The sequence below is a fragment of the Sinocyclocheilus grahami genome, unplaced genomic scaffold, assembly GCF_001515645.1.
Source record: "Sinocyclocheilus grahami isolate Dianchi unplaced genomic scaffold, SAMN03320097.WGS_v1.1 scaffold250.1, whole genome shotgun sequence".
Taxonomy (NCBI): Eukaryota; Metazoa; Chordata; class Actinopteri; order Cypriniformes; family Cyprinidae; genus Sinocyclocheilus; species Sinocyclocheilus grahami.
The window spans coordinates 1,648,840-1,676,215 of NW_015505429.1; the positions used below are offsets into that span (position 1 = coordinate 1,648,840).

At 38.1% G+C, this 27,376-nt stretch overlaps 2 protein-coding genes across 4 annotated transcripts; both read right to left on the reverse strand.

The window, feature by feature from the left end:
- Positions 1–508: 508 nt before the first annotated feature.
- klhl3 (kelch-like family member 3) lies at positions 509–19,375 on the reverse strand. Its single transcript, XM_016289642.1, has 15 exons — positions 19,085–19,375; positions 18,419–18,541; positions 16,190–16,296; positions 15,562–15,683; positions 13,219–13,381; positions 12,986–13,095; positions 12,459–12,575; positions 9,088–9,237; positions 7,825–7,942; positions 6,623–6,820; positions 5,232–5,333; positions 4,879–5,007; positions 4,640–4,780; positions 3,031–3,174; positions 509–2,054 (listed from the first exon to the last, which is right to left on the reverse strand). Exons 1-15 carry the CDS (start codon positions 19,096–19,098, stop codon positions 2,026–2,028), a joined length of 1,767 nt encoding a protein of 588 aa, XP_016145128.1. The 5' UTR covers positions 19,099–19,375; the 3' UTR covers positions 509–2,025.
- Positions 19,376–19,548: 173 nt separating this feature from the next.
- Positions 19,549–26,641, reverse strand: LOC107598338 (heterogeneous nuclear ribonucleoprotein A0-like). 3 transcript variants are annotated; one of them, XM_016289645.1, is made up of 4 exons: positions 25,804–26,641; positions 22,500–22,612; positions 22,335–22,395; positions 19,549–19,709 (listed from the first exon to the last, which is right to left on the reverse strand). In XM_016289645.1, exons 1-2 carry the CDS (start codon positions 26,600–26,602, stop codon positions 22,557–22,559), a joined length of 855 nt encoding a protein of 284 aa, XP_016145131.1. In that variant the 5' UTR covers positions 26,603–26,641; the 3' UTR covers positions 19,549–19,709; positions 22,335–22,395; positions 22,500–22,556. The 3 variants fall into 3 exon arrangements, with proteins under 3 accessions (XP_016145131.1, XP_016145129.1, XP_016145130.1); XM_016289643.1 differs by having other exon boundaries at positions 22,491–22,612; XM_016289644.1 differs by having other exon boundaries at positions 22,335–22,398; positions 22,491–22,612.
- Positions 26,642–27,376: the final 735 nt, after the last annotated feature.

Below are 27,376 nucleotides of genomic sequence, written 5' to 3' on the forward strand. Positions count from 1 at the left end.
TTAACTTCCGCCGGTGACGCTAAAAACAATACATGTAACACTGGAAAAGCCTTCAAAAACCATGAATTAACTGGAAAAAGGAAGTTTGTAATGTTGGACACTTAATGCATTCAGCGGTCACAGCTTTCCTTTTATAACGGCGAAGGATGAGCTATCAGACTTCAATACTGCATAAACTAATAAAGTCCATACACTAGACTAGACTGAGTGCATAAGTGCATAATAGTGTATAGTATGTCATTTGGGACACTGTTTGTTATTCTTCTAGTTTACCAGTAGAGGCTAATGAAACACAGGTCTGGCACATTCACAGAATAAATCATCTAATTATACTGTATAGGCTTAAAATCTGCTTGACTTTAATGCAAATCTAATGTAAATATGTAATCAGGTGTTTAAGATCATTTTCACTTTCATCTTGGCAATGCATGACTGACTGCTGCCCTCCAGTGACAGTTCATAGACTGGCATTCACAACACAGCAATCCAATTCTCTTAACAAAGCTTCATTTATTCATACATTTTGTTTAGAAATACATAAATACCTTGCTCACAAACCACATTCGTGCATACTCCATAGATGATGCACCGCACTGGAATGTCATAGTTTTAGAGCTGTGGATCATGATGTGTAAAGACAGCAGTTACACCAGGCATAGCACAAAATAAACTGAGTAACTGGGAACAACAAAAACAACGTTGTACTGCATAGTATGACTTTTAGATCAGTATATATCCAAATTAAAAAGAAAATAGGGCATTGTGAGAATGAGAATATGTGATATGTGAGCTGGGAATGTTTTTAATAATTCATATTTGTTACCAACGAAATTCGTTTTCATTTCACAATGATCAGTACTGTAAACAGGAACGGTCTACAGTGAAGCTTTACAGATCCTATAACCCAATAACGAGAAAAAGAACCTTAAGAAGGCTTGATATTTTTCAATATTTAAAATAAAAGAGTCTTCCAAAGTCCAGTTCTGTTGAACCACTGATGCAAATTACCCAGTCAGAATAGAACAGGATAAACGGTGAACTTGACATGAGCCTGTGCTATCTTGGTATTTGCCTGCGATTGAAATAGTACCAGCTCTACTGAACGAGATGAACAGTGCAATTTTACCAAAAAGACACCAAGCCAGTGCTATTTCAGTGGCTGCATCTATAGAGAGTGTTGTCGTGATCAAAGAAAGACGCTGTGTGTCCAACATGGACGATTGCACACCAAAGTGCTCATGTACAAGTAACTAACATACAGCATTATCCATATGAATTATGAGTTACATTTGGCACATTAACTGGTATGGTCACATTTACTGAATTTTCACAGACCAATTCCAGTCATTTCAATGAAAATCAATGTGCTCTTCGCAATGGATTCAAGTTGAAATTTCAAGCTGAAATGTGACCATACCTTTACCCTGTGAGATTTATATGATCGGTTTAGCAGTTTAATACCCTCAATACTATATGGCACGAAAGCAGCTGGTTAAAACAACTTATGGGCTTGTGCCCATAATACTTTTCATAAAAACATAAAGTAACCCTGTAACCAAACCAACAGAAGTCAGTGATATCCAGTCCTGATCCGCTTTAAAGGGTGTGATATGCATTAGTGTTAACCCGTAGAAACAGTTTTGACATCATATGGACTGGTCCTGCGATGCGAGTGTTTGTTCGGAGCGTTGTCAGTCAGTAGTAAAGCAGGCAGAGGCCTCTGTTGGCACAATCTTCACCTGCACCAGCTCATGTAGGCGTCCCATACGCACTCGGTCCTGGCAGACTATAAACGAGGTCTCATTTAATACACACTATACTGGGCGACCTCATGGCCTCTCTGTTAATAACAGAGCTAAAATGGCACTTTCTGGAGACTGGGAGAGGTCAGGGCTTGGTGTGTGTGTGTGTGAGGCAGCCAGGCTTTGAGATGGAGAGCTTCGAGCGCCTGTCTTAAATCACCGTCTGTCTGTCACAGCTCAGCCCTCGACAGGTGCGAAGAGACCTGCTGCCCAGAAATTTTAGTCATAATGGCTTGTCAATAACTGACACCCCTGAAACAGACAAGAGAGCAGTTGAGTTTAGTTTTAGGGTGTTTTCATACCTAGTTTGTTTGAGCCCTGCAAACGATCTCGGAGCGGTTCAGCTTGTATATGTAAACAAACATGTGATCTCAGACCCCCTAAAAGGACCCAAAAGCGAACCGTACTCCGACCACCTCCAGAGGTTCGGTCTGTTTGTGGTTCGATTTCCTCCTGATTTGTGAAAGCAATGAGGTCCCGGACCGACCAACATAACAGTAATGCTTGAGGTTGAACTCATTATTTGTATATATTTTTATGTATATCTTATTATTATTAATCAATGTTATTTCAGACGTTTCAATCTTGTTACATTTTTCAAAAGTAAATAAACAAACCAAATGTTAACTCAATGAATACAAAATAATTCTGTTGTCATTTATGTTATCTACGGCTAACTGTGCGTTAAATTATTTAATGCGGAGGCAAAGAACCACCCGACGCGCAGCGAAGATCTAGCTTTCTGCCCGCTTTAAATCAGACAGAGATGAAGTCGTGCGGTAAGATCACATTTATTTGAATGCATTGATTTGAATTAATGATCGAGAGAGAGATGAAAGTTGCATGTGTGAATTGCGTCTGTGCAAACAGTGAAGCTGTGAGTTTCGTTACTTCAAAACATCAATTTTACCCCTGAGTTGCTGAGAAATATAATGTAGCGGTTCAGTATCGAAGCTATTATATTAATAAAACAAGCATTGACAAGAGCCACCGCTGCACAGAAGCTGGGGTCTGAGTTCTTATGAAGTTGTGGTGTGAACAAGAAAGGGTCTGAGATCACTTCTGTGCTAAAGAGGGTTCTCTTTTAACTCCACTACATTGTGAACACTATAAGGACAGATCACTTTCGTCTGGTTCACTTTAAGTGAACTGGGTTTGGTTCTTTTAAAACAGACTATATGTGAAAACCCCCTTAGTTGAATATGGAGGTTGTGAGAGTGAAGCAGACCTGCGTAGCTGCGTCCGTTGCTCATGTTGGTGGGAATGAGACTCCATTTATCGGCGGCAGCGTCGTAGTACTCCACAGAGGACAGGTTACACGAGCCGTCGTCTCCTCCGATCACATACAGTAAACTGTTTATGGCACACACTCCTAGAGACAAACACACTTAACTCAGTTCTCCTTTTATAAACTATGATTTTAAAGGTCTTGAAACAGATCCAGTGTTTGACGGGAACCCTTGTGGACATACTGTTTTCATAAATGTGACCCTGCAGCACAAAAGCAGTGTTAAGTCGCTGGGGTATATTTGTAGCAATAGCCAACAATACACTGTATGGGTCAAAATAATAAATTTTTCCTTTATGCCAAAAATCATTAGGATATTAAGTAAAGTAAAATTTATGTTCCATGAAGATATTTTGTAAATTTCCTACCGTAATTATATCAAAACTTATTTTGTGATTAGTAATATGCATTGCTAAGAACTTAATTTGAACAACTTTAAAGATGATTTTCTCAATATTTAGATTTTTTTGCACCCTCAGATTCCAGATTTTCAAATAATTGCATCTCGGCCAAATATTGTCCGATCCTAACAAACCACATACATCAGTGGAAAGCGTATTTATTCAGCTATCAGATGATCTATAAATCTAAATTTGGAAAAATTGACACTTAAGACTGCCCTTATAATGCATTCAGGTCATTTTGAACTCGAATTGCTAAAAAAAATATGTCTAGACTATCAAAATACACATCATTCAATGTTTTAAACAGATATAATCATTTAAAAATGAAGGCAACTTTACACGTGGTATTTCTCAGAGATCTTTCTTAGAGTTAGATTTGCCTCAAAAATACTTTCCTATATCTCACACACACTTCTAAAACTTTTTTAATAAACATGAATATCAATGTAAACGGATAAATAAACTATATCAAATGAACTACTGCCCAAAGCGGTGTAAAGCAAAACACCAATGACCAAATAATCTAAACTCAACAAGGTTTGAAGAAGGAAAAGTCCATTCTGCTGCCACCTACTGATCGACCACTGCTGCATGAAAATTTGATCATGTTTTTCATTTCATTAAAATTAATATATTTTGTTTGAAAATATTCTAGAGTAATATTTATGTTGTTTTGATGTTATTTTGTTAGAAATGTAATATGTAGGTTTCATACATTTGGACAGTTTTTAAGCAGTCATGAGTTTTATGTAAGGGATTTAACTTATTAATTGATTTATTTTACACTGCTAATTCTATAAATTCATATAACGATACATTAATTTTAAAAAATCTCATGCAAGAGATTTAATTTAATATAAATATTCATCACACTGGTTTATTTATAATTTGAAATTTAAAAGAATTCCTTAATTATTAAAAAGTATAACACTGCAGCATGCAAAACTTTGAAATGTTTCACATTCACCGTTTAATGAGAAGCTATTTATTAAATATAATATGGTTTGTGTTGACCCCATGGCTGTTTTAACCTTATGTTTCAATGGTTCAAAAGTGACCCAGAATAGTCTGCTGTTTTATGCATTATGCAATTTGAAAATCTTGTTTTCAATTATTTGTCCTCCTAAAATGTTCATTAGTCTCACCTGCGTTCCTTCGGCACATGTTCATGTCACACACCTGTCTCCAGGTATTAGTGGCAGGATCATAGACCTCCACACTCTTCCTCACCAGAGGACCGTCGTGTCCACCTGCAGCATACAGCTGTCCACTGAGCACTCCGACACCTGTACAAACACACAATCACAGCACAGCCAGTGAATACACGGAGACCGCAAGAAGTGAGCCCAGTGCATATTCAAATCATGTCCAAAAAGGAACTAACCAGCTCCACTGCGTCTAGTGCTCATGTCTGCCACAAAGCACCACTTATTACTGACCGGGTTATACTCCTCTACAGTACTCAAACACTGCCGGGACGCTCCGTCATATCCTCCAACAGCATAAAGCTTTCCTGTACAAGCATCAGACACACTATGTGAAATCACTACACAAACAATCTACATGAGCTAACACAGCTGCACAGTTTAAATATGTAACAACAACAGCCAAAAGGTGAAATATTGAGAAATCATCTTTTATTGTCGCATGCATAATTTCATGACCATGTTTGCACTTGAACCTCAATACGTTGAGCATACGTTGATTAATCAACACACATGAACTCAAAATGCTCACCGTCGACCACTCCCACCCCAACACTGCTGCGCCTGGTGTTCATGGGAGCCACAAACATCCACTCATTAGCTTTGGGGCTGTACGCCTCCACTGACGACAGACCTACCGAGAGACATTCATCAGACAAATGCCAAAATGTCAGTCAAACAGGGCTAATGATGACGCTGCTTGTGCATGTGCTTAAACCAGGCAGAGTCATCTGTGAACATACAGTTCACTGAAAATATACGCTACACTACTGTTCGAAAATGCGGGGTTGGTGCGATTATTTTATTTATTTAGTCTCTTGTTCACCAAAGCCGCATTTACTTATTTAGAATATACAGTAAAAATACAGTAAAAGATTTATTTATAATTTCAGATAACTTTGTCAAAATGTAATTTATTTCTGTGATCAAAGCTGAATTTTCAGCATCATTTCTCCAGTCTTCAGTGTCACATGATCTTCAGAAATCATTGTAATATGCTGATTTGCTGCTCAAGAAACATTTCTGATTATTATCAATGTTGAAAACAGTTGTGCTGCTTCAAATTTTTGTGTAAAATGTGATGTATATTTTTGTCGGAATTCCTTGATGAATAGAAAGGTCAAAAGAACAGCATTTATTTGAAACGGAAATCTTTAGTGACATAAAATGGGTAGATTACTTACAAATTGTAGTCTGTTACAGATTACAGATTACATAAACTCTATTCAGTAATGTAATCTAGATTACTCATTTTAGATTACTGTATGTTTATCAAACTTGTTTTAAATTTACCGTTAAACATACCATATTGATATAAAAAAAGCAAAAGAAAGAAAATGTTTATGGTTTATTGATATCAACATCATAAAATGCATTAAGCATTACATTACAGCAGGGTCAGTAATCAACCGTTACTGAAGGTGATTGGACATGATGACGACTGTGTTTCACAGCTGTACATCACCAGTGTTCAGTAACTTGCATGATTACTTGTTTCATACATGGTCTAATTGCTTGAAAGTTTCTTTCTGCACCCAAATTCAGAAGCATGGTTTACAAATCTATTTACACAACATTTGTGAATATAGTCAAAGCTAAATGGTATGATGAGTAGGATTTTTAGAAATAAAAATTAAAAGAGAAAAAAAGAATTAGGATTAAAAAATTATGAATAATTTTCTAATCATGTGATTTTGTAATGCATAAAAAGTAACTGTAATCTGATTATAAGCATTTTAAAATTAAATGAGCATCTTAATTTTGGGAATCTGATTACCTAATCCAGATTACATGTAATCAGCACTGACTGTCACTTCTGATTAATGCATTTTTGCTAAAAAAAAAAAAAATAATAAAAATATATCTTACTGATCCCAAACTTTTGAACGAATACATCCTGAAATTCATTTTTCAAAGGTATACCTGTACTCCCGTCAAAGCCCCCTACAGCGTACAGCAGGTCCCCCAGTACAGCTGCTCCTAAAGTGCTGCGGCGCTCTTGCATGCTGGGAACAGAGCTCCACTGCTCCTTCAGCCCATCATACACGTCCACCGTCCGCACACGCAGGGAGCCGTTAAATCCACCCACCGCATACACCTTACCGGCCATATACACCACACCTACATGATACGCATGCAGAGCGTAAGACTAGGGCTGCACGATTAATCTAAATTCAATCGTAATCGCGATTAAGCAAAAGCTGCGATTGTCGTGCGTATCTTTCAGTGAAGCACAGTTCTGTGATCAGTAGTAAATCTCCATCCGAAGGCCAGAGGGCGCTCTCGCGCTGAAACTCCAAATATGCCCCGCAGAAGAAATATAATGCAGCTTGTTCCAGGAAACAGAATTCATGATTTAGCATGACTAATAATAAACACAGGACTATGACTATATACAGGTGCATCTCAATCCATTAGAATGTCATGGAAAAGTTCATTTATTTCAGTAATTCAACTCAAATTGTGAAACTCGTGTATTAAATAAATTCAATGCACACATGGTTTATTGGAGTTCTTTTTATTAGAATTTTCACTACAATAAAGTATATTTATAATGCAATGCTAAGTGAGTTCGGAAGAAATTAATTTATTAAATGTGGTATTCTGTGGGACAAGAGGTTCATAAATACTTCTCATGTTTGGAAAGATGTTGCTTTTTCAAATGCACGTTATAAACGACTCCAACTCACCGGGTAAAGGCTCGATGGTATTTAGAAGCGGTTTCAGGTGGAGCAGCGCTTACTACACAGAGCCATAATTGACAAGCTATGCAAACTGCTTTCGTAATCGCAGAACGTATTCATCAATTTCATAACCTCACGATTTTGAATGCAGTTTTGCGTAGCTTGTCAGTGAATTACAGCTTCATTGTTAGTTTCCGGCCGCAGCGGTATCCCTTCTAGAAACAACCCTGGAACGACGTGCATTATCTTTCTTCTGCGGGGCGTATTTGGAGTTTCAGCGAGAGAGCACCCTCTGGCTTTCGGATAAAGATTTACTACTGATCACAGAACTGTGCTTCACTGACAAGACGCGCATGACAATCGCATTCGATTAATCGTGCAGCCCTAGGTAAGACCAAGAGAAAAAGCTATTTAGAGATGAGGGACAGAACAGAGAACAACCTGCTCGACAGCGTCTGGAGGGTAAGTCGGCCACCTGGTACCAGCGGTCCTCTTGAAAGTCATAGCACTCCACGCTGCGGATGGCTTTAGGTGCCTGACCACCTACAACCATCATCACCTGTCAGATTCACAACAAAAATCAATCTGTCTGAGTTAATAAATTAATCCAGGTCTTCAGACTGCGACTAAGCTGGTAAAAAAAAATGCAGTCATAATTTATACGGTAGTCAGTTTATTGATGCCACATTGCTCAGTTTTGAAGTGGACGCTTGCTTGTCAGGCTTCAATACACTGAATTCAATACGTTGACTTCTATGAGGAAAGATCTGATCACTTTAATAACCTGACCGTTGATCTTAAAAGTGTTTACCAACTTTCATTTCTGAGTGATATTTTGAAATTACAAGGAAATAAATGTTGTTTATAAGAGAAGTCAGAGAATTTTGGTTTTATTCTTTTTAATTTTATTTTTATGGAATCCGCAAACAATGATCAACTGTTGTAAAGCTGAAAGCCATCATATGAGATAATCAGATAAAATAATAAACATATTTAAATCAAAGCAGTGTTTTTGATAATCAGGGACCATATTCACAAAATTAATCTTATATTCCTTAATCTTAAGGATAAAAGTAGCTCCTAACTTGCCGATTTAGGAGAAACTCTTTTAAATTATGTTTGTGTCAGTCATAATCTTAGGAGTATTTCACAAAGCGTTTTAGCACTAAAACCAGCTCCTAAATCTGTGAAAAGTAAGAGGTAGTTAAGAGGACTCCCAAGTCACTAAGACCAAATCACAAACCATCCTAAAATGGCTGTTGCTGGCAAACGGACTCGGAACGAAAACATTTCACGATAATTTCCCTTTAATTTAATTGTCCTTCTTTTCATGTACAAGTTGGGCAAGAAGTAACAGCTGTCCTTGCGTCCAGTTTGGTTTGCACAATGTCTTACTATCAGCCATGATTGCTCTAGTAGTCTGTTAATTAAAGGGCTGCTTATATCCAGGGAAGTCATTTCACTCTGCATCCATATTTGCAGCTATTTTGAACATGCAAGTGTGTTGCCCTTTTTCCCATTCGTAGTTATACAGGTAAGCAGTCTTGATATATACAGTGTTTAACAGAGCAACCTCAAGCTAACTTGTGAGTTACAGTTTGAATCAGACTTAGTGAATCACTCAGAAAACTAGTGATAATAAAGGACTAGTAAGTACACCCAAACTTGACTAGTACTGTACGTTTGAAGCGAATATGTTAATACCTTCGGCAAACTGACTGGTGTGCGTGGTCTGGTTCTGTCAGTTTTTATAAGGTGCCGCTGGTCTGCAGGTAAAAGGTGGTACTTCATCGCCTCGATGAGAAAGTCCTTACAAGTGTTGTTGTTTTTTATTAAGGGCTCCTCCTCTACAATCTGTACAAATACACATGTAAATCTTAAAAATAATGCACAAATAAATCACAATAAATACAGAGAAATCGCTAGTGATGTAACGATTCACTCAACTCGATGTGATACTGATTTCACAATACGATTTTCTCACGATTTTTTTTAACAAAATGAGATTTGACAAATTATTAATGAGAAGGTGTCCTTTTATTATTTCTCAGACAAAATGCTGCACATTTCTTTTGAAAGTGAAATATGTCAAATAAAACTAAACTGAAATTTAAAAAAAATCCCAAATCAATAAATAATACAAATAAAACAAATCTCTTCATATAAACAAACTAAGACTTTGTCTGTGCTCTTTGTCTGTTTGTCTCTAAAATTAGAGGCGACCACTGCATTTTAAAGAGATAGTTCACCCAAAAATAAAAATCCTGTCTTTAATTACTCACCCTTATGTCGTTCCAAACCCGACATGGTTACCACTGCAAACAAAGCAGCGCTGCACTTATGAAAAGAATCTAATCTAATGCTGTGGCCCGATTCGCCTACGTATACTATGCCCTAAAAGTATGTACTCTTTTTGTGAAGAAAAAGTATACTTTTAAGTCTGTAGCAGAATAGTAAGCAAGCTTTGGGACATAACTGCGTCTTTAACAGACACTCTGTTGCTTAGTTATGTGCATCCTGTCACCATTTAAACTGCACTATCATCAATCGTCTTTTCAATGTTAACATTATCCATATTTCGTTTAATTTCCAACCGTATTGGAGAGAAACGAAGAGGCACGTTGATCTACCAGTCTCGGGTCAATCATGCCGAGAACTCTCTTCCTATGTTTGCATGACGCATTTAAAAGTTAATGACCAAACGTATTATTATAAAAGTTCACAGCGTTGCTGCAGATGAAATATAACGTGGATAACATTAAATATATATTTTTCCAACAGGTTAAATATTGATTATTTATCACTTAAACCCCTTTCTCAGTCTCGCATATCCGCCATGTTTGTAGTTTTTTAACACTTTTTATGCGTGTTTGTAGTTCTAATCAAATCCTCCTGTTGTGAGCAATATTAGCCATTAGAGTGTGCATGGATCTGCACTTCAAATTTCTACCTGAAGTAGTAAACCATCCGGGTACCTCTGGAATACTCATTTCGACATGCTACGATTTGGGACATACTAACTCTAATTTAGAATACTATTTAGGATGGACAGTATGCAAATTGGGATGCAACATAAGGCTACATCTACATTAATCCGGATACATTTGAAAATGGTAAATTCGCAATAAAGCGAATTTAACGTTTTCTTATGTTCTTGTGAACTTTTGGAAAACGTTTGAAAACGCTAGTGTGGACGTGGAGCGTTTTAAAACGTTTTCCAAAAGTTCACAAGAACATCAGAAAACGTTAAATTCGCTTTATTGCGTATACATAAAGCCTCAAAAAAGCTCACTGACACGATACAGACGGAACAGACATGATACATTTTCATGCAATTCTTCTGGCAGGATCAATTAATTTAGGAAAATATCTCACCATTCACTGATACTAGAGGTCGACCGATAGTGGATTTTGCCGATACCGATAGCTAGGTTGGACCACACTGGCCGATACCGATTAATTAACCGATAGTTTTTAAAATGGACACTGAACAAAAACTGAAATAGTGCTTTATTAACAAAAACAGTTCTGAACCATACTAGTAGTAGTAGTAAAAATAATTATAATAATAATAGTAATAGTAAATGTTGAAATTAACACACTCTAACAAGGAACAATACTTACACTGCTTTCATTAATCTTAATGTTACAAATGGACTCTTATTTTAAAGTGTTACCATTTCATTTCAACTGTCATGCTTAAAGATGCACATTTTAAATATATACACAAAGGCCATAGCATTAAAATGATATACATATGGATATGGTATGTATACTCTCACATTTTAACTGCTTCTATTCTTGAACACTTGATGATTATCTAATCAAAATAAAAGCGCAGCGCTGAGTCTAGGAGAACTCACCGGTATCACACACACTCCGGACGCGTCGCGTTCAACTCGAGCAGCGGTCTAAAACAGTTTATTTAATCACCAAACGGACACAAGTTTACTTCAAGAATGAACAATTTGGCATGGATGAGTTTGAAGTTCGGTGTTTAAAAAAACGGAGCAATCGGAAAGAGAAAGCGTGCTCTATATTATAGCTCTATAAATAAAGCACACAGACTTTATTAGAGCCACAGAAAGACAAACGTTTCGCTGAAAATGCACAATACACAATTCATTATGTACATTAACAACGATTCGGGACAAATATAATGTAAATTAATGGAAAACTATGTGAATGGCGCTCTGTGGCGCGGCAGGAATTTCTGTCGGCTGCATTTGAATCCGCGTCTGAAGTTTCCCGCTCTGTTCAGCGTGCAGTATCACGTGTCTAAACAAATAGCACGTGCTGTCAGTGATTTCAACCACTAGAGGCCGCTCTCGCACTGTATAATGAGAGCAGACCCTTCTCAGCTGCTCCAGCAACAGACGCAACCCGGAAAACTATTGGCATGGATTTTTGCCGATAACCCATAGTTCCAGCAATCAACTATCGGTGCCGATTAATCGGCAAAACCGATACATCGGTCGACCTCTAACTGACACATCCAGGTCGCGCTAACTCATGATTGTATGTCTGACCTTAAAACGCAACTGCCCTCATGTTTTGCCGCAAACAGCAATCGCAAGTACATTTTCTGTTGCCTGTGCAGGACTGTGATATGAAGAGTGTACAAAGTAACCCATCTGTAGCAATAGTGTGCATAAACAGATATCTACTGGTACAATGTGTCACATGACTAAACATGCGTTATCATTTTTAAAAACCTCTGTTTTCACAGTCCACACTACAACGCGAAAATGGCGTTTTCAAGTTTATTCGCTTTGGAGAGCGTTTTCAAAAAGCTCAGTTTTCCTTGACAAAAATGCAGTCTCAGTGTGGACGGAATGCCAAAACGGAGAGACAAAGATGCGTTTTCAAATGAAAACGTATTAGTGTGGACAAGGCCTAAACTTTTCTGAAAACAGTCAGTTCCCCTCAGAGATACATTCATATAAACCCAACCGTATCACGATTCATTTAACATCTCAACCGACTTGAATCGTCACATTTGTATCTATTCTCAACCAGCCTGGGGTGCATCATTACATCCTGAGAACTCGCTATGAAATTGTGCGCAGTCATACCTGAACCAGGTAATCTCTGGATAGCAGGGGCAGTCGAACATGTTCCATGAGTTTAGGCATGTGCTCAAGACGGGCCTCTTTATCGTGCTTTATCCAGGTGATCATGGCTTCAAACACCTAGGGGTGTAACAGACGAGAACAATTATTATATATATTATATTGTATGAATGCAGCTCACAGCCACAGCAGACCAGGCCACCATCCTCCACTGCCTGTGTGTCGTGCTCAGATGACACTGAAGCATCTGAGAGATGACAGCTGCCATCAAGTGGGTGTGTGAGCGCAGACTGGAGACACAAGTTACTTGTAAGCAGACAGCAACTAATGCAGAGTGACTGACAGATGGCTTGTCGTCTCCTTCAGCGTCACACCAGTACGTACATGTAAAAACCAACCATCAACCTTCTGCTGTCTACAAATCACGCAAGGCTGAGCTAAAAACAGGCTCTGTGATGTGATGGATGAGGAAGAAACTGAGAAGCACAATAGAAAAGATACAACTGGGACAACAAACTCGGTAGTGTTACCTTCTCTTCAGTGGACACGGTCAGTTTGTCACTGGAGATCAGACTGCACACCTGCTGCAAGGAAAGGGCCATAAACTCCTCACCCACCATGACGTCTGTGAAGTGCTGCTCTGCTTGAAACAAGCAAACGTGCTCAAAAAGCTGTATCTTAGCATAAAAATACATATTGGTGGGTCGCTTAATCGACTAGCTTTTTCCCATCCCACAATGACTCAAGCAAGAAGAGAGCTCACCGGCGTAAGCGTGGGCCTGGCTGAGCAGTCCTGTGCAGGCGTGAAGGTCAGCGAACGCTCGGATGCCCAAGCAGTTGGTGGGATGAAGCTGCGTCTGCAGGAAGTCACAGCAAACCTGTCGAACATCCATCAACTGCAGCAGGCTGGCAGCTGGGAGCAACACCTGGACACAGCAGGAATAACACAAAAAGATGAAAACTCAACTCACACACACACACTAAAGATGAGGTAACCAGGCAGGCAGCCTGCAGACTGTATTTATGATGACTAACCAGTATAGGTTATGTAATGATGACTAGTTTTGTTTTTTAATACAGCAAAAGAATTGTGCATTATCGCAAACAATATAATACATATACATACACTACCAAGCAAAAAGATCTTTTAATGTTTTTGAAAGTAGTCTCTTACGTTCACCAAGGATGCATTTATTTGATTACAAATACTGTAAAAATAGCAATATTGTGCAATATTACAATTTAAAATAAGTGTTTTCTGTTTTAATATATTATTTACATTTTTTTTTTTTTTAATTGTATGTATTATTTTCAATATATATGTAGTTTATTCCTGTGATCAAAGCTGAATTTTCAGCATCATTACTTCAGTCTTCAGTGTCACATGATCTTCAGAAATCATTCTAATGTACTGAATCGCTGCTCAAGAAACATATCTTATTATTATCAATGCTGAAAACAGTTGTGCTGCTTAACATTTTTGTGGAAACCATGATTTTTTTTTTTTCAGGATTCTTTGATTATTAGTAAGTTCAAAAGAACAGCATGTAAAATTTCTTTACTGTTACTTTAGATCAATATAATGCATTCTTGATTAATAAAAATATGAATTTCTTCAACAACAAAAAAATATTACTAACTTAAACCTTTGATAGTAGTGTACATACTAATTAGAGAGAGTTCTGCCTATAATATTTCATCTTTTACCAGTGATGATTCAGTAAGGAAACTAAAATGAATTGCATTTCACTTTAAATATTATTATTGTTCATCATTTTAAATAAAACATTATTTTAATAGAGACTGAATTATTAACAGATCATTTCAAAAGCTATTGTCACCACCTCAACTGTTATACTAAATAAATTTTATTAAGTAAAATGATAAATTAGGAACATAAATGAATTTAACCCTGCATCAGCTACTTAGCATACAAGTAAAGGCCACAGGGGAAAACAAGACTAATATAGAAAAGCGCATCTGCACATTTTAGCTCAATAGCCACTTGGCCTATAGACGGTTTCAACGGCAATAACATAAACAAACGTTACTGCGCATGCGTACTTTTGTGGCCCTAACTTAACTTCCGGTAGACTTCCAAATAGAATTAATAACAGCAGCTAAGTAGTCCCTCTAGAGTAGATTATTTTTGATAAGCAAAATATGTTTGCTGGGTAAATCAGACGGACTTGCTGAAAATGCTAATTCATTCTCTGCCAGCAGGAGGTGCTTTAAAGCGGGAGAAACAGATGTTTCCCCAGTAACGGCTCACAAACCCTACTTTATCAGGCATATAACATGCAAGATGAAATGAAAATGACATCGAAAATTTTCTGAAGATAGTCTTCCTTCAGAAATACAGTGATATAAAAACACCCGTGCCTCGTTTTGATTTTTAAACGTGCAGTACGTGCTCATGTTTATTCAACGAAGCCTTTTGGAAAATCCGTCAGTTTTGATATTGTGGCGAGCGCCACAAATAAATAAATGTATGGGAAACACATCCCACAGCACAACCACCTGAGCCCAACTTCAGTCTACTCATCACCTTAACTTTAACTGCGTTTGTAGCCGGCGCCATAGCCAGACTGATAAACAAACACAGACCGGAAATTAACTTCGGGCCAGGCGCGTGCGCCCGATGAAACCGTCTATAGGGAAATATAACATAGGGTGAATCACTATACTGAATGGCATTGTTAAAATCCCCAAGGACCAACTAAGCCCTAAACAGCCGCTACCCCCAGCAGAGCATCTGTCCATCCTATCCAGATGAAAACTAGGCCACTTCATGCTGCTCCTGCATAAATGACATGAAGCTTCTCAGATCATCTGTTCTCCACCGTTGTATTCTGTACATCCAAACAAAAGCCCCACATACAAACAACAGAACGTACTGGGACAACAGAGCTCCAACACAAAGGGCAAAGTGCACATCACAGAAAACTTCCTCTCCAGCTCTGCTCATAATGAGAGGAAATACCCTGCCTCTCAGCACTCATAACAGAGCACCAGATCTCCAGAGCCAGGGAGCACAAACAGCCTTTACACAAAGAGCTAGTCATTAGTTATGTTTGAAACGGTACAGTCTTCAAAGGTACATTACCTGAACATTAGCCTCAGACACTTCGATCTCGGCAGTGTAAATATAATCCACCAGCTTCAAGAGCGTCTGTCCATCAACATCCCTGATCTCCACATGGTGAGCCTTGCTTTCACTCATGTCACCTGGACACATCAAGCACAACACAGAATCAGACACACAAACTCTTAAAAACTGTTCAAATGAGACTTATGAAGAATGAACATCATTTTTTTATTTTTTCCTCTTTATTTATATGTAACATCACTCATGCTGCTGCAAATTCCTTGCAAATAATTAGATGGTCTATCCTCAATTCCGTCATTTACTCGCCCTCATGTTGTTCCAAACCTGTTTTACTTTCTGTGGAGCATAGAAGATATTTTGAAAATCACAGTTTTTTTTTTTTTTTGTTTTGTTTAATTTTTTGGTCAATGGGCAACAAAACTGTTTGGCCACCAACATTCTTCAAAATATCTTCTTTTGTTTTCAGTTTGGAACGACATGACGGTGAGTAAATGATGACAGAATTTCCTCTTTTTAATTTTTTTAATTAGAAGTCATAATTATAGGTCTAAATTAAGTCTCGAGTGCCATGAGGAACATGTGGCTCCCATCAGTGTAAGAAAAGCATTAGGATGTGATGTAGTACCTGTGAACATGGCGCAGAAGTAAGGACTGCAGGACGCTAAAACTACTCTGTGTGCCGGTACCTCCACTTCACCCGCCACCAGCAGAACGTCACAAAGCATCCTCCGACTGCGATTAGAAATAAAACATAAAAATAAATATCTAGACAAGTAGCGTTTTCCCAAAAGTATTGTAAGCCCACACAGAGATCATAGAAACCATTGGTGCCAACAAATCTCTATGATCTACTTAAGACTTCCGATGCTTTTGGAGAACGCAGGCCAGAAATATCTTGGATAAGCAGACACGCTAACACGGTTGATAATTAACTTCAGGTCAAGTCAGATTTAGTTGTACGGTGCTTTTCACAATACACATTGTTCCAAAGCAGCATTGCAGAAAATCATGATTTTTTTATGTTTATAATATCTTAATATCTTCATGCCTTATAGTTGCATTAAGCAATTCGCATTAAGTCGAGCAGCTGAGAAATGCTATATAGTACATATCACCGTATGCAAGTATACTGCATGTATGCGGATAAAGTTGGATATACTTATATATATCCAACTTTATGTAAAGAACTGGGTGATTGTTACATTTTGCAACAAAATTGTATTTATTTATATTTTAAAATGAAAACTCTATTCCATATCAGTTCACCTCAAAATGTTAGGGGGATGTGTCCAGTGTTGCCATTTTGGGGATTTTGTCGCCAAATTTAGCAGCGATTTTTTTATTTTTTACTTCGCCACACCCTGCCATAGGCCCGTGACCTCTCACGTTTGCTCTCAATCATGCCAACAAGTCTGCGCAGTGAACACACCAGTATGCCACGCCTGCCATGACGCACACCATCATTTCATTATAAGCATCAATCAAGATGCCGGAGAAAAAAATGAACATCTTGTTTTAACCAGTTATACCACAATTCATGCACAGTCATGTCAACCAGATACTGAGAGAGAGAGACAGTGCATCATCGTGTCATGTGCAGTGTTGGGGAAAGTTACTTTTAAAAGTAATGCATTACAATATTGCGTTACTCCATAAAAAAGTAACTAATTACGTTACTTAGTTACTTTTTATTGAAAGTAATGTGCTATATTACTTTTGCATTACTTTTTAAGCTGGACAGGGCTTGCTTGTTTGTTTTTAAAATAAAAAAGTTATATTTTTGGCAAATATAAAAGCCTTTTCACACCAAAAGTGAAATGAATAAGCCTCAGGCTGAAGGGAAAGTAAATTTACGTCCGTACAGTAGAACGCAGAAGACGACATTTCAACACACTTCAGCAATAAAAAAAACACAAATGTTTGTCTAGAGTAATTTTGATTATTAGTACGCTTGAACTGAATCATCGAAGGTCAGACGCAAATAAAATGAGATTAAATGCATAAAGGATATTTGTGTTGTTTAACATTTCATTATTCCAGGTTTGCGTCATATTCTGAGTTGCATTCTTTTTATTAATTTTTGAGGAATACTGAATCTGTGTTTTTTTTGTGAGTGAGATGAATTAATGCATATTCATATTTATTTTTGAACTACAGTAACATCTGATTTCTCTCAACATAACAATCTCAACAATAAATTGGAGAAAAAAAAGTAACTTGCATTACTTATCCGAAAAAGTAACTTAAAAAGTTGTAAATTAAAAAGTAATGCGTTACTTTACTAGTTACTTGAAAAAAGTAATCTGATTACGTAACTCGCGTTACTTGTAATGAGTTACCCCCAACACTGATCATGTGTGCTGCTGGGATGCAGTATTTTGCACTTATTTTGTAGTAATAGAGTGTGTTGACTGAGATAAGTTTGTATGAATAAAGTTTTTGTTTTTGGAGAATCATAATATCTCTTATCTGTTGTATTTGAGCAGGACAGGGATGCACTTTGGTGACACATAAAACAAATTCCCAACATTATGTGTCTTTTGTGTCTTTCCGTCATGTTTGATGTGCTTGCAGATCACAAGCATTTCCTAATTTCACTTCAGGATTTTTATATTTTTTATACTTTTATCATTTGTAAAGTATATATACATATATATATATATATATTTCCCTTTACCTTTACCAAATGTACCTGTATTTACTTTGTTTTCATATTTGGCGACTTTTTGTGAAAAATGGAGACTTTTGAGGGTGGTTCTAGAGATTTTCTGAGGGAGGGGTTTGGCAACACTGGATGTGTCTCTCCGTCAGTGTCTATAGAGGATACCTAAATAAGTTGCATCAGTTTACCAACCTTCTCAAGTCATTCATGAGCCGAAAGGCTTTCCTCATGTGTGTGAGACTGAAGGTGTGCAGCCCTGGGTCTTTGGCATCTTCCTGTGAGTCCAAACTAGGCAGAGGACAAGCGACTCCAAATCTAATGAATAAATCAAAGAGATCTGTGCAACTAACATGTTTAATAATAATTAAAAAAAATTGTTTAATCAAAACATGTTAAATGTTTTAACCATAATGCTCGAAACACAAACTAACTTAACACTAGTACTAGTTTTGCATGACAGTTCTGCACCTACAATCTGGGGTTTGTGGAGCACTTCAGCGGATCGATCAGGAATCAGTTAAAGTTACTGCACAAAACGATTAGCACGAGATTATTTTGAACCTGCACTGCTGGCCTGCTAATGCAGCATTATTTCATATATAAATAATCGTAAACACCTTCGTAAATGTGTGAAGTATGATGTTAACATGTTAAAATACAGACTTTAAGTGAATACACAACAGACCGCTAGCAATTTAGCCGCTACAAATAGTACTAATAGCAAGTCAGAATGCGTTTAGTTCGTTTTACGGTTCAAATGACAGCTTTATCTATTACTGGTCACGTCGGTTTCCTCTTTACCAAAACACACATGTTGTTAGTTAACTGCATCTTTTTCCCCTCACAGCACACACTTACCCGTCACAGTCCATGGTTTGAGCAGATCGCGCTAGGTATACGGCTAGTTAGCTTGCTACATCATTTTCGGCAGGTTTTGTAAGTCTCAGGCATTCCGTTTATTGACGTCTGCGTTCGTTTAAAGCCTCCAGCTGAGCGTTTTCATCGGGCTGTTTCGTGCTCAGTGCGGTCTCTCGTGAGATGTTTCTCTCGTTGTTTACCTGACAGGTTAGCAGCTCGCGGACTTTTACACCCGAGAACGTCGTAACGGTCTTCCATCATCAGCGCGTCGCCTAGCAACAGTGACTCAATCGGTCACTCTCCAGAACACAATCACGCTAACATGCTTCCGTGGCCCTTATCAGCTGTATGAAAGTTAATCATTTATTGTGTTATAGCGTAAACGTTACTCATTACTTATCTTTTCTCCATCCTGTGTAACACCACTTGATGCATTCAAACATTAATAACAGACTCAAAAGATATCCAGTTAATTTTTTTTATTGAATTCATCAGACATTCGACGGAATGTTTATTCGTGTTCATGTGCACTTTGCCATTATGCATTTGATTCAGCTCCAGTCAAAGGAACCGAATGCAGTCGCCCTCCGAGTACCATTATCAGGGCATCATCTTGGCACCAGGTCTGTAAAAACAAACAGAAGACACATATAATACTTTGATGAGAGCCATCCCAGTAGGCTTAACCCTAAAATGTTAGCCATGTGAATCAAAAATGGCCTTAGATTCAGTAAAGGCAACAGTGTTTATCCGGCTTTACGTTTGGGTGGTATTAGGGTTGCAAAGGGGTGGAAACTTTCCAAAAATCCCTGGAATATTCCAAAACATCCTGGAAATTTTCCAAAATTGCAAAGGGGTGGTAAACTTCCTAAAATCCCTGGAATATTCCAAAACATCCTGGAAATTTTCCAAAATTGCAAAGGGGTGGTAAACTTCCTAAAATCCCTGGAATATTCCAAAAAATCCTGGAAATTTTCCACCTTTTTGCAACCCTAGGTGGTATCAATATTTTAGATTTGAAATGCAATAGACATATTCCCAAAATATTTCAGACAAAGAGAATGACTACTCCAAGAGGGAAATTCTACTGGGGTTCCTTTACAACAAATATAAATTGGAGAAAGGCTTAGCTTTTGCCAAGTACATTTTGTACATCTAACAAGGTTAAGGAGATTCATTATTAAATCCTTCATAAAAATGTATCCTGTTAATTTGTCCATTTCTAAATATTCTGAAGTTGATGAGTCTTGCTCATTTTGTGGTTCTGAGGAAACAGCTGCCCATTTGTTTTTTTGATTATAGTATTACCAACTAATTATGGGTTGATTTAAGCGCTTATGTATCTAAACTTACAGATGTGACCCATACTTTCCTCAAAGATGTTATTTTTTATTATGAAAGCTATTATCTGATGAATATGTTGTTAATTTTCTTGTATCGAATGTAACATTTTTCATTCATAAGCAAAAATGGCTAAAAATCTCCTTTTTCTTGCTGAACTTGATTCTCTCGTTTCATCTCTTAGACTTACAAATAACAAAGAGTGGCAAATTTTTGATGCATTATAACAACTTTTCTAAAATGATGTAATTTTATTTTTGTACTTTTAATATAGATAATATCATAAATTGACGTACGCAAATACAGAATATTTGTTTTCGGTCCTTTTCTGTCCTCTTTACAGGAATATATTCATGTATGTTTCTACAAGTTTTGTAATAAAACAAACAGAAGACACATTTTCCAGCGACGTGAGCAAATCTCAGTGATAAGGCCCACAAAAAGACCATGATGCTTGACAAACCATGGTAAACTTAAAAGGAGAACGTAATTAGGGTTGCACGATTATGACAAAAATCATAATTGTCCATTCTTCCCTTGAAATAATAATTGTGATTATTAAACTACGATTATCGCAATTTACATTGTTTTGAATAGCGTTATACTATTGTTTGAAAAAATGCACGGCATATTTTTAGATGAAAATAAACGAGCTGAAAACACTAACTGAAAAACGTATTGCTTTTCTAGAGTATTATGCCTCATGTCAACTATACATTGGATCGGTTTATTCTTTAAATAGAAACTACAAATAAGCACAGTATAATAATAATGTTAAACTAAATTAAAACAATGGAAAAACCCTTAAGATAACCTGTAGAAAGAAAAAAGCATCTAGAAATCTTAAGCACCTAGAATACTGTAAGTGGTAGGGATGTAACGATTAACCGCGAGCCGGTTGAAAATCGATTCAAATATGTGACGATTCAAATCGGTTGAGATGCTAAACAAATCACGATTCAGTTAGGTGTAGGAGTTTATATGAATGTATGTCTGAGGGGAACCTACTGAGTTTAGAAAAGTTTAGATGGTATTTTCTTTTCCTCTTGCCTCTGTATAATGCGTATTAAAGTTCATAAGTGCAGCGCTGCTTTGTTTACAGCGGAAACCAAGGAAAGGGTTTAAGCGTCACCTGCTGGCAGAGAGAGCATCTGCGTCTCATTCAGCTCATCTGCTGCTTCTGTTTCATGCAGATATTTGCATGTATAGTTTCACAAAACTGAAGTCAAACCATTCTGTTTTTGCTTCAAATTGAGAAATTATACAATCTAATTTAGATTAAAAACTGCTGATGTTGCGTGTATGCAGCATCTTTGTTTGGATCATGATTAAAATTCAGTGGTTGCCTCTAATTTTAAAAGGAAAGAGCACAGACATAGCCTTAGTTTGTTTATATGAAGAGATTTATTTGAGTTGTGTAACTTATTTATTTGATTTGGGACTTGTTTTAAAATTTCAATGTTGTTTTGTTATTTACATTATATTTAAATTTTGTCATTTAGCAGACACTTTTATCCAAAGCGACTAAAAAAAATGAGGACAATAGAAGCAATCAAAACCAACAAAAGAGCAATAATATGCAATTGCTATATTAGTATATTATTATAGTGTTATATTTCAATTTCACAAAGAAATGTGCAGCATTTTGTCCAAGCAATAATAAAAAGGCACATTTAATTTATAATTTGTCTTAAATCTCATTTTGTTAAAAAAAATAAATAATTGTGAATCTAATCGTGAAATCAAAATCGTGAATCGAATCGTGAGTTGAGTGAATCGTTACATCCCTAGTAAGTGGACTTTGTACGATTAATTGTCACTTAAGCCCTATATGTAATCGAAATATTTTGATTTCAAATCACTGTAATGCAAGACATTCATTGTCAGGGCTTAACATACAAAATCTTACCATGGGCATCTTGTCTCTCAGAGGTCTCTGGGAATCTGGCATATGCATTCATATGCAAACTCTGCTAGAACGCAAAGACGGGAAAAAAGGAAATTCTGTAAATACAATTGGTGTGACTTACTGTACAACACAGATTTAAAAAAAGAACCTGCTTACCAAACTCACTAGAGTGCTTTCTTCATCTTTCAGAGCATCTGGATTCACAGCCGCAGCAGAGGTTCATCAAGCGGCCGCGCATAGAAGTGAGATTTTATTTAAATCCTTCCATTGCGTTCTCTCTGTGGAAAAAGAAGACAGATGCAGAAGCATGTAAGCGTCAAGTCAACAAGCGGTGTCCTGAAACATGTCTAGCTACACAACCCCTTCAGATTTACACACTGTGCCGTTAAGAAGGGTCTATGTAGGAGGTGTGCTTTGAAAATGACAGCACTTTTGAAAAGGCCAATGCCAAGAGGTTGTACAGTTGCATTTTCACTAGTCTCACTCGATTATCAACAAAACCCACTGCCCTCTTAGATTGCCAGAAATGTAGGACAAAACACCGAGATGAGGAGGGGAGGGGGATTGATAAGATGTAAGGTAAATAACTGAAAGCACAAACCTTGCTTAATAAATGCTGATCTCCTTTGCATTTGATGTCATTAATATCTGGAACTAATGCGTCAAGTATACAGGAACTATAAGCTCCGTTCTCCGGTTTGACCTTAAACTGGAAATCGGCTAAAATATTGGATTAAGACATAACTACATAGACCACAATCACCACATAGAACTACAGAGCATGTTCTAATTTCCACTTTTCCTCTATGTTACATGGTCACCGCCAGTTAAAGCTATTCACAGCTAGAATTTAGGAAATGCTGAAATAAAGTTGCATGCACGCTTTACGTTAACGACTCACAAATACCTGATTTCGTTCCAGGTGGATCCAAAGTAGGTTAAAGACACACCCGATGTAATGTCTGGTGTATAAAGCATTTCTACAAACCTGGTGCGTTTATCCTATGGATTTTCAGCTGGGTTTCTACATCTCTGGAGTAGCCCTGGAGAATCCAATGACGTAGTAGTGGACACAGCTAAGGTATAGATCCGTCTTATTTGATCACTAAAAGTATTGGAACAAAGCTCTAAACATATTTTAAGAATAAAGACAACATATGGTTGGGAAAATATTGACATCCCCACATGTCTGATGCAAAGAAATGTCATTAATATGGAGCACTAGAGCCAATGCCTGATGACGGCAAAGGCTGGCCTCCAGTTTTACACGGGCCTCAGATGCGACCCAATAAATCTCAGCTGGCCATAAACCATACTGGCTACGGAATAATGACTTTTATTAACAGAAATACATACAGTTCAGTTGTATCTGAAATAAACAATATTCAATAGGTTATTCCGTTGAAGCAGTAATACAATGAGACAAGAGCATTTAAGTCCTTTACTAAATGTTTAAACGGTAGAAAAACAACTCAAATCGGTCTTCAGAGTCCCGACGAAAAGGTTCGTTGTAACACCAATGACAATATTTCCATAATGTGCTTGAACTATTTAACAAATGTCACTAATTGGGAGGAGACACACGTTAGTCACTATATTAATGGATGTTGAGGGCCGTTTTAGTGAGCCTGAAACTAGTTCTTTAACTTGCTACGGTTTTGAGACGCCAAAGAAATGTCTGTTTATTCCAACACGTTTCATATGTTAGGACGAACAGCTTCTAGTTGCCATCGAGCCTAATTAAAGAAAAGTTCAATCTTTCATTGGTTGGCGGCAGACTCTGCAGCAAATTGAGTTCAACAGTGTCCACTTTTTCAGCTGCCTTAATTTTCTGGAGTATTTTCCCCATTCATTTTTCAAAAGTAAAGAGTTATTCCCTCAATCAGCTATGCGTTTTATTTGAAACAAAATGGGTGCACGATGAAAAGTACTGCAATCCCAAGCAGCATTGCGAATGACGGATTAAACTATTGATTTAAAGATGTTGAGTGTGTATATCGAAACAATTTTACGTTTATTGCAAAATAAGCAAATATATACAAAATATTACATCATGCGGCATGCTTCATGGGAGTGGGTGGGCACTAACATGTTTTAAGATTTTTTTTGAAGAATCATTGTTAAAATGATTTAAAACAATGCCACTGACGGCTTCAACAAATGCATATAACATCCATTAACCTCATAGCTTACAGTAGGTCTTGTCTTATGAAGACAACGAATGGGATTTTTACTTCAGGTACTGATGCACTCAACAGATCATGTAATATGCAAATCATGCCTGCTGCCAGCCAATGAAGTTTTGAATCTCTACAGGGGTTCACTGTGATTGGCTCTCAATCAAAACCAAATTTAAATGTAGGGCTGCAAAACGATTAATCGCATACAAAATAAACGTGTTTACAAACTGCGTGTGTGCACGGTGTATATTTATTACGGATATATAAATACACAGTCATGTATACTTCATATAGTATATTTATATAATCTAAAAAAATTCCCTTGATGTATACACGTGTGTATTTATATATACATAACAAACATAAAATATGTAAACAAATGCGATTAATCGTTTTGCAACCCTATAATGTATTCAAAAAAGAACACACACAATAAAAATACAATACATATACTAAAAGTAGGAAAACGCATGCATACAATAATTAACAAGCAAAAAATACTACTCTTAACTTAACCCCAAAGCACAAAAAACGTGAGTAACAGTTTCGCGAACAAGTAGCCTGCCAAGACACCACTGGCCAGTCTTATAATAAGTAGAGATCCGGAGTAGTAGTCCTATGTCTTGCTGGGGAAAAAAACTCCCTAGTACTTCAGGGAAAAGAGCAAAAGGTGTGTAGTAGTAGCAGTAACAGCTGTGAGATGTTGAGTAAAGTCGGATAGGTGAGCCCTAACGTTACCTATGATCTGCTAGGCTGGATAAAGTGGTGAACTCCTGAATGGAGCTCGAGCGTTTCAGTCAATGCCACGCCTCATTAAGGTGGCTCAATCTGGCACACCACTGGCCAAGACACCACTGGCCAGTCTTATAATAAGTAGAGATCCGGAGTAGTAGTCCTATGTCTTGCTGGGGAAAAAAACTCCCTAGTACTTCAGGGAAAAGAGCAAAAGGTGTGTAGTAGTAGCAGTAACAGCTGTGAGATGTTGAGTAAAGTCGGATAGGTGAGCCCTAACGTTACCTATGATCTGCTAGGCTGGATAAAGTGGTGAACTCCTGAATGGAGCTCGAGCGTTTCAGTCAATGCCACGCCTCATTAAGGTGGCTCAATCTGGCTACTTAGCTGAAGATAATGTGTGGCCAAAACTGTGATGTGGGCTGGGGAAGGAGCTGCTCTTAATTTGTGACCTAATATACGCTCCTAATACGAGCCTCCGTAACCCCCCCTGCCGTAACCACCACCACCACCTCCTCCTCGGGAGTAAGGAGCGCTGCTTCTGCCCGAGTAATTACCTTTCATTGGGCCATAACCAGAGGACTGCTGGCCATAGCCGCTGCCAAAGTCATTGTAGCCGTTACCACCGCCGTAGCCCTCCATTTGGTCCCCGTAGCCTCCCCCATACCCGCCACCGTAGCCGTCATTGCCTCCATAGCCGCCGCCGCCGCTGTAGTTACCGTACCCGCCGCCGCGCCCGCCGTAGCCGTTCTGCGGTCTTCCCATCCCCCTTCCGCGGCCGCCGCGGCCACCGCGACTACCGGCGGCCTGCATCTCCTGCTTGGTCAGGGCTTTCTTCACCTCCACTTTATGCCCGTTAATAACGTGGTACTTGAGCACCACGGCTTTATCGGCCGAGTCGTTGTCTTCAAAATACACGAAGCCGAAGCCCCGCTTCTTGCCGGTCTCTTTGTCCGTGATCACCTCCGCCTTCTCCACCGCGCCGAACTGGGAGAAGCAGTCGAGGAGGTGATCCTCCTCGATATCGTCTTTAAGCCCGCCGATGAATATCTTCTTCACCTTCGCGAGGGCCTCGGGTTTGCCCGCGTCTTCCCGGGCCACGGCCCGCTTCAGCTCGACGTTGTTACCGTCCAGAACGTGCGGGCGGGCCGCCATGGCCGAGTCCGCCTCCTCGGGGCTCGAGTAGGTCACGAAACCGAAACAACGCGAGCGCTTCAGCTGCTGGTTCTGCACAACCACGCAGTCCGTGAGACTCCCGTATTGCTCGAAATGATTTCGCAGCCCGTCGTCGGTGGTCTGGACGTTGAGGCCACCGACAAACAGCTTGCACAGTTGACTTTCCATTTGAGCCGTCATCTTCGCAACCGATTTTCCGCTGGGTTGATGTAAAATGGCGGTGAAATATAAATGGCGGCGGCGGTGGTGCGGACGGATGATGTCATGTAAACGTAACCACGCCCACCGCGGTGAGATCAACGGGTGCAGTGTTGCCAAGTCTGCGGGTTTCCCGCGGAATTGGGCTACTAAAACACTACAGTAATATATAGTAAATAAATACTGTAGTGTTTTTGAACCATACTATAGTAAAGTACTTCAGTTAATTTGTTGTGGTAATTCTATAGTTGCTGTGCTAATATAACAACTATAGTAATATAAACAAATTACTTTACCCATTAACCTGCGTGTACCTAGTGTTCTACAACTATAGGGTGTATTATACTACAATACACTACCGTTTATTGTAGTAAAAACTAAAGTGTACTACAGTATTTATTACAGTTTATCAGTTCACTATAGTTAATACTACAGTATGCTATAGCATTCATTAACAACATGTTGTAAATACTATAATATATACAGTGTAATATAGTATGGTCCAAAACACTATTTACTATATTTACTATAGTATTTTTTCATGTGGGTATTGCCGCGGTTTGTTTTTCACGTCAACTGGACTTTGTGATCAGTGCCAAATACCTGAGAATGTAGAACATGTTCTTGTGTATTGCACAAAATGTGAAATTTAATGGATGATCTCCGTAAAAGACATGGCGGAAATGGGATTAACTGGACGTGGATCAAAGACATAGTGGAATGCAGTAGGAGCGGACAAGGAATTAAATATTTGAT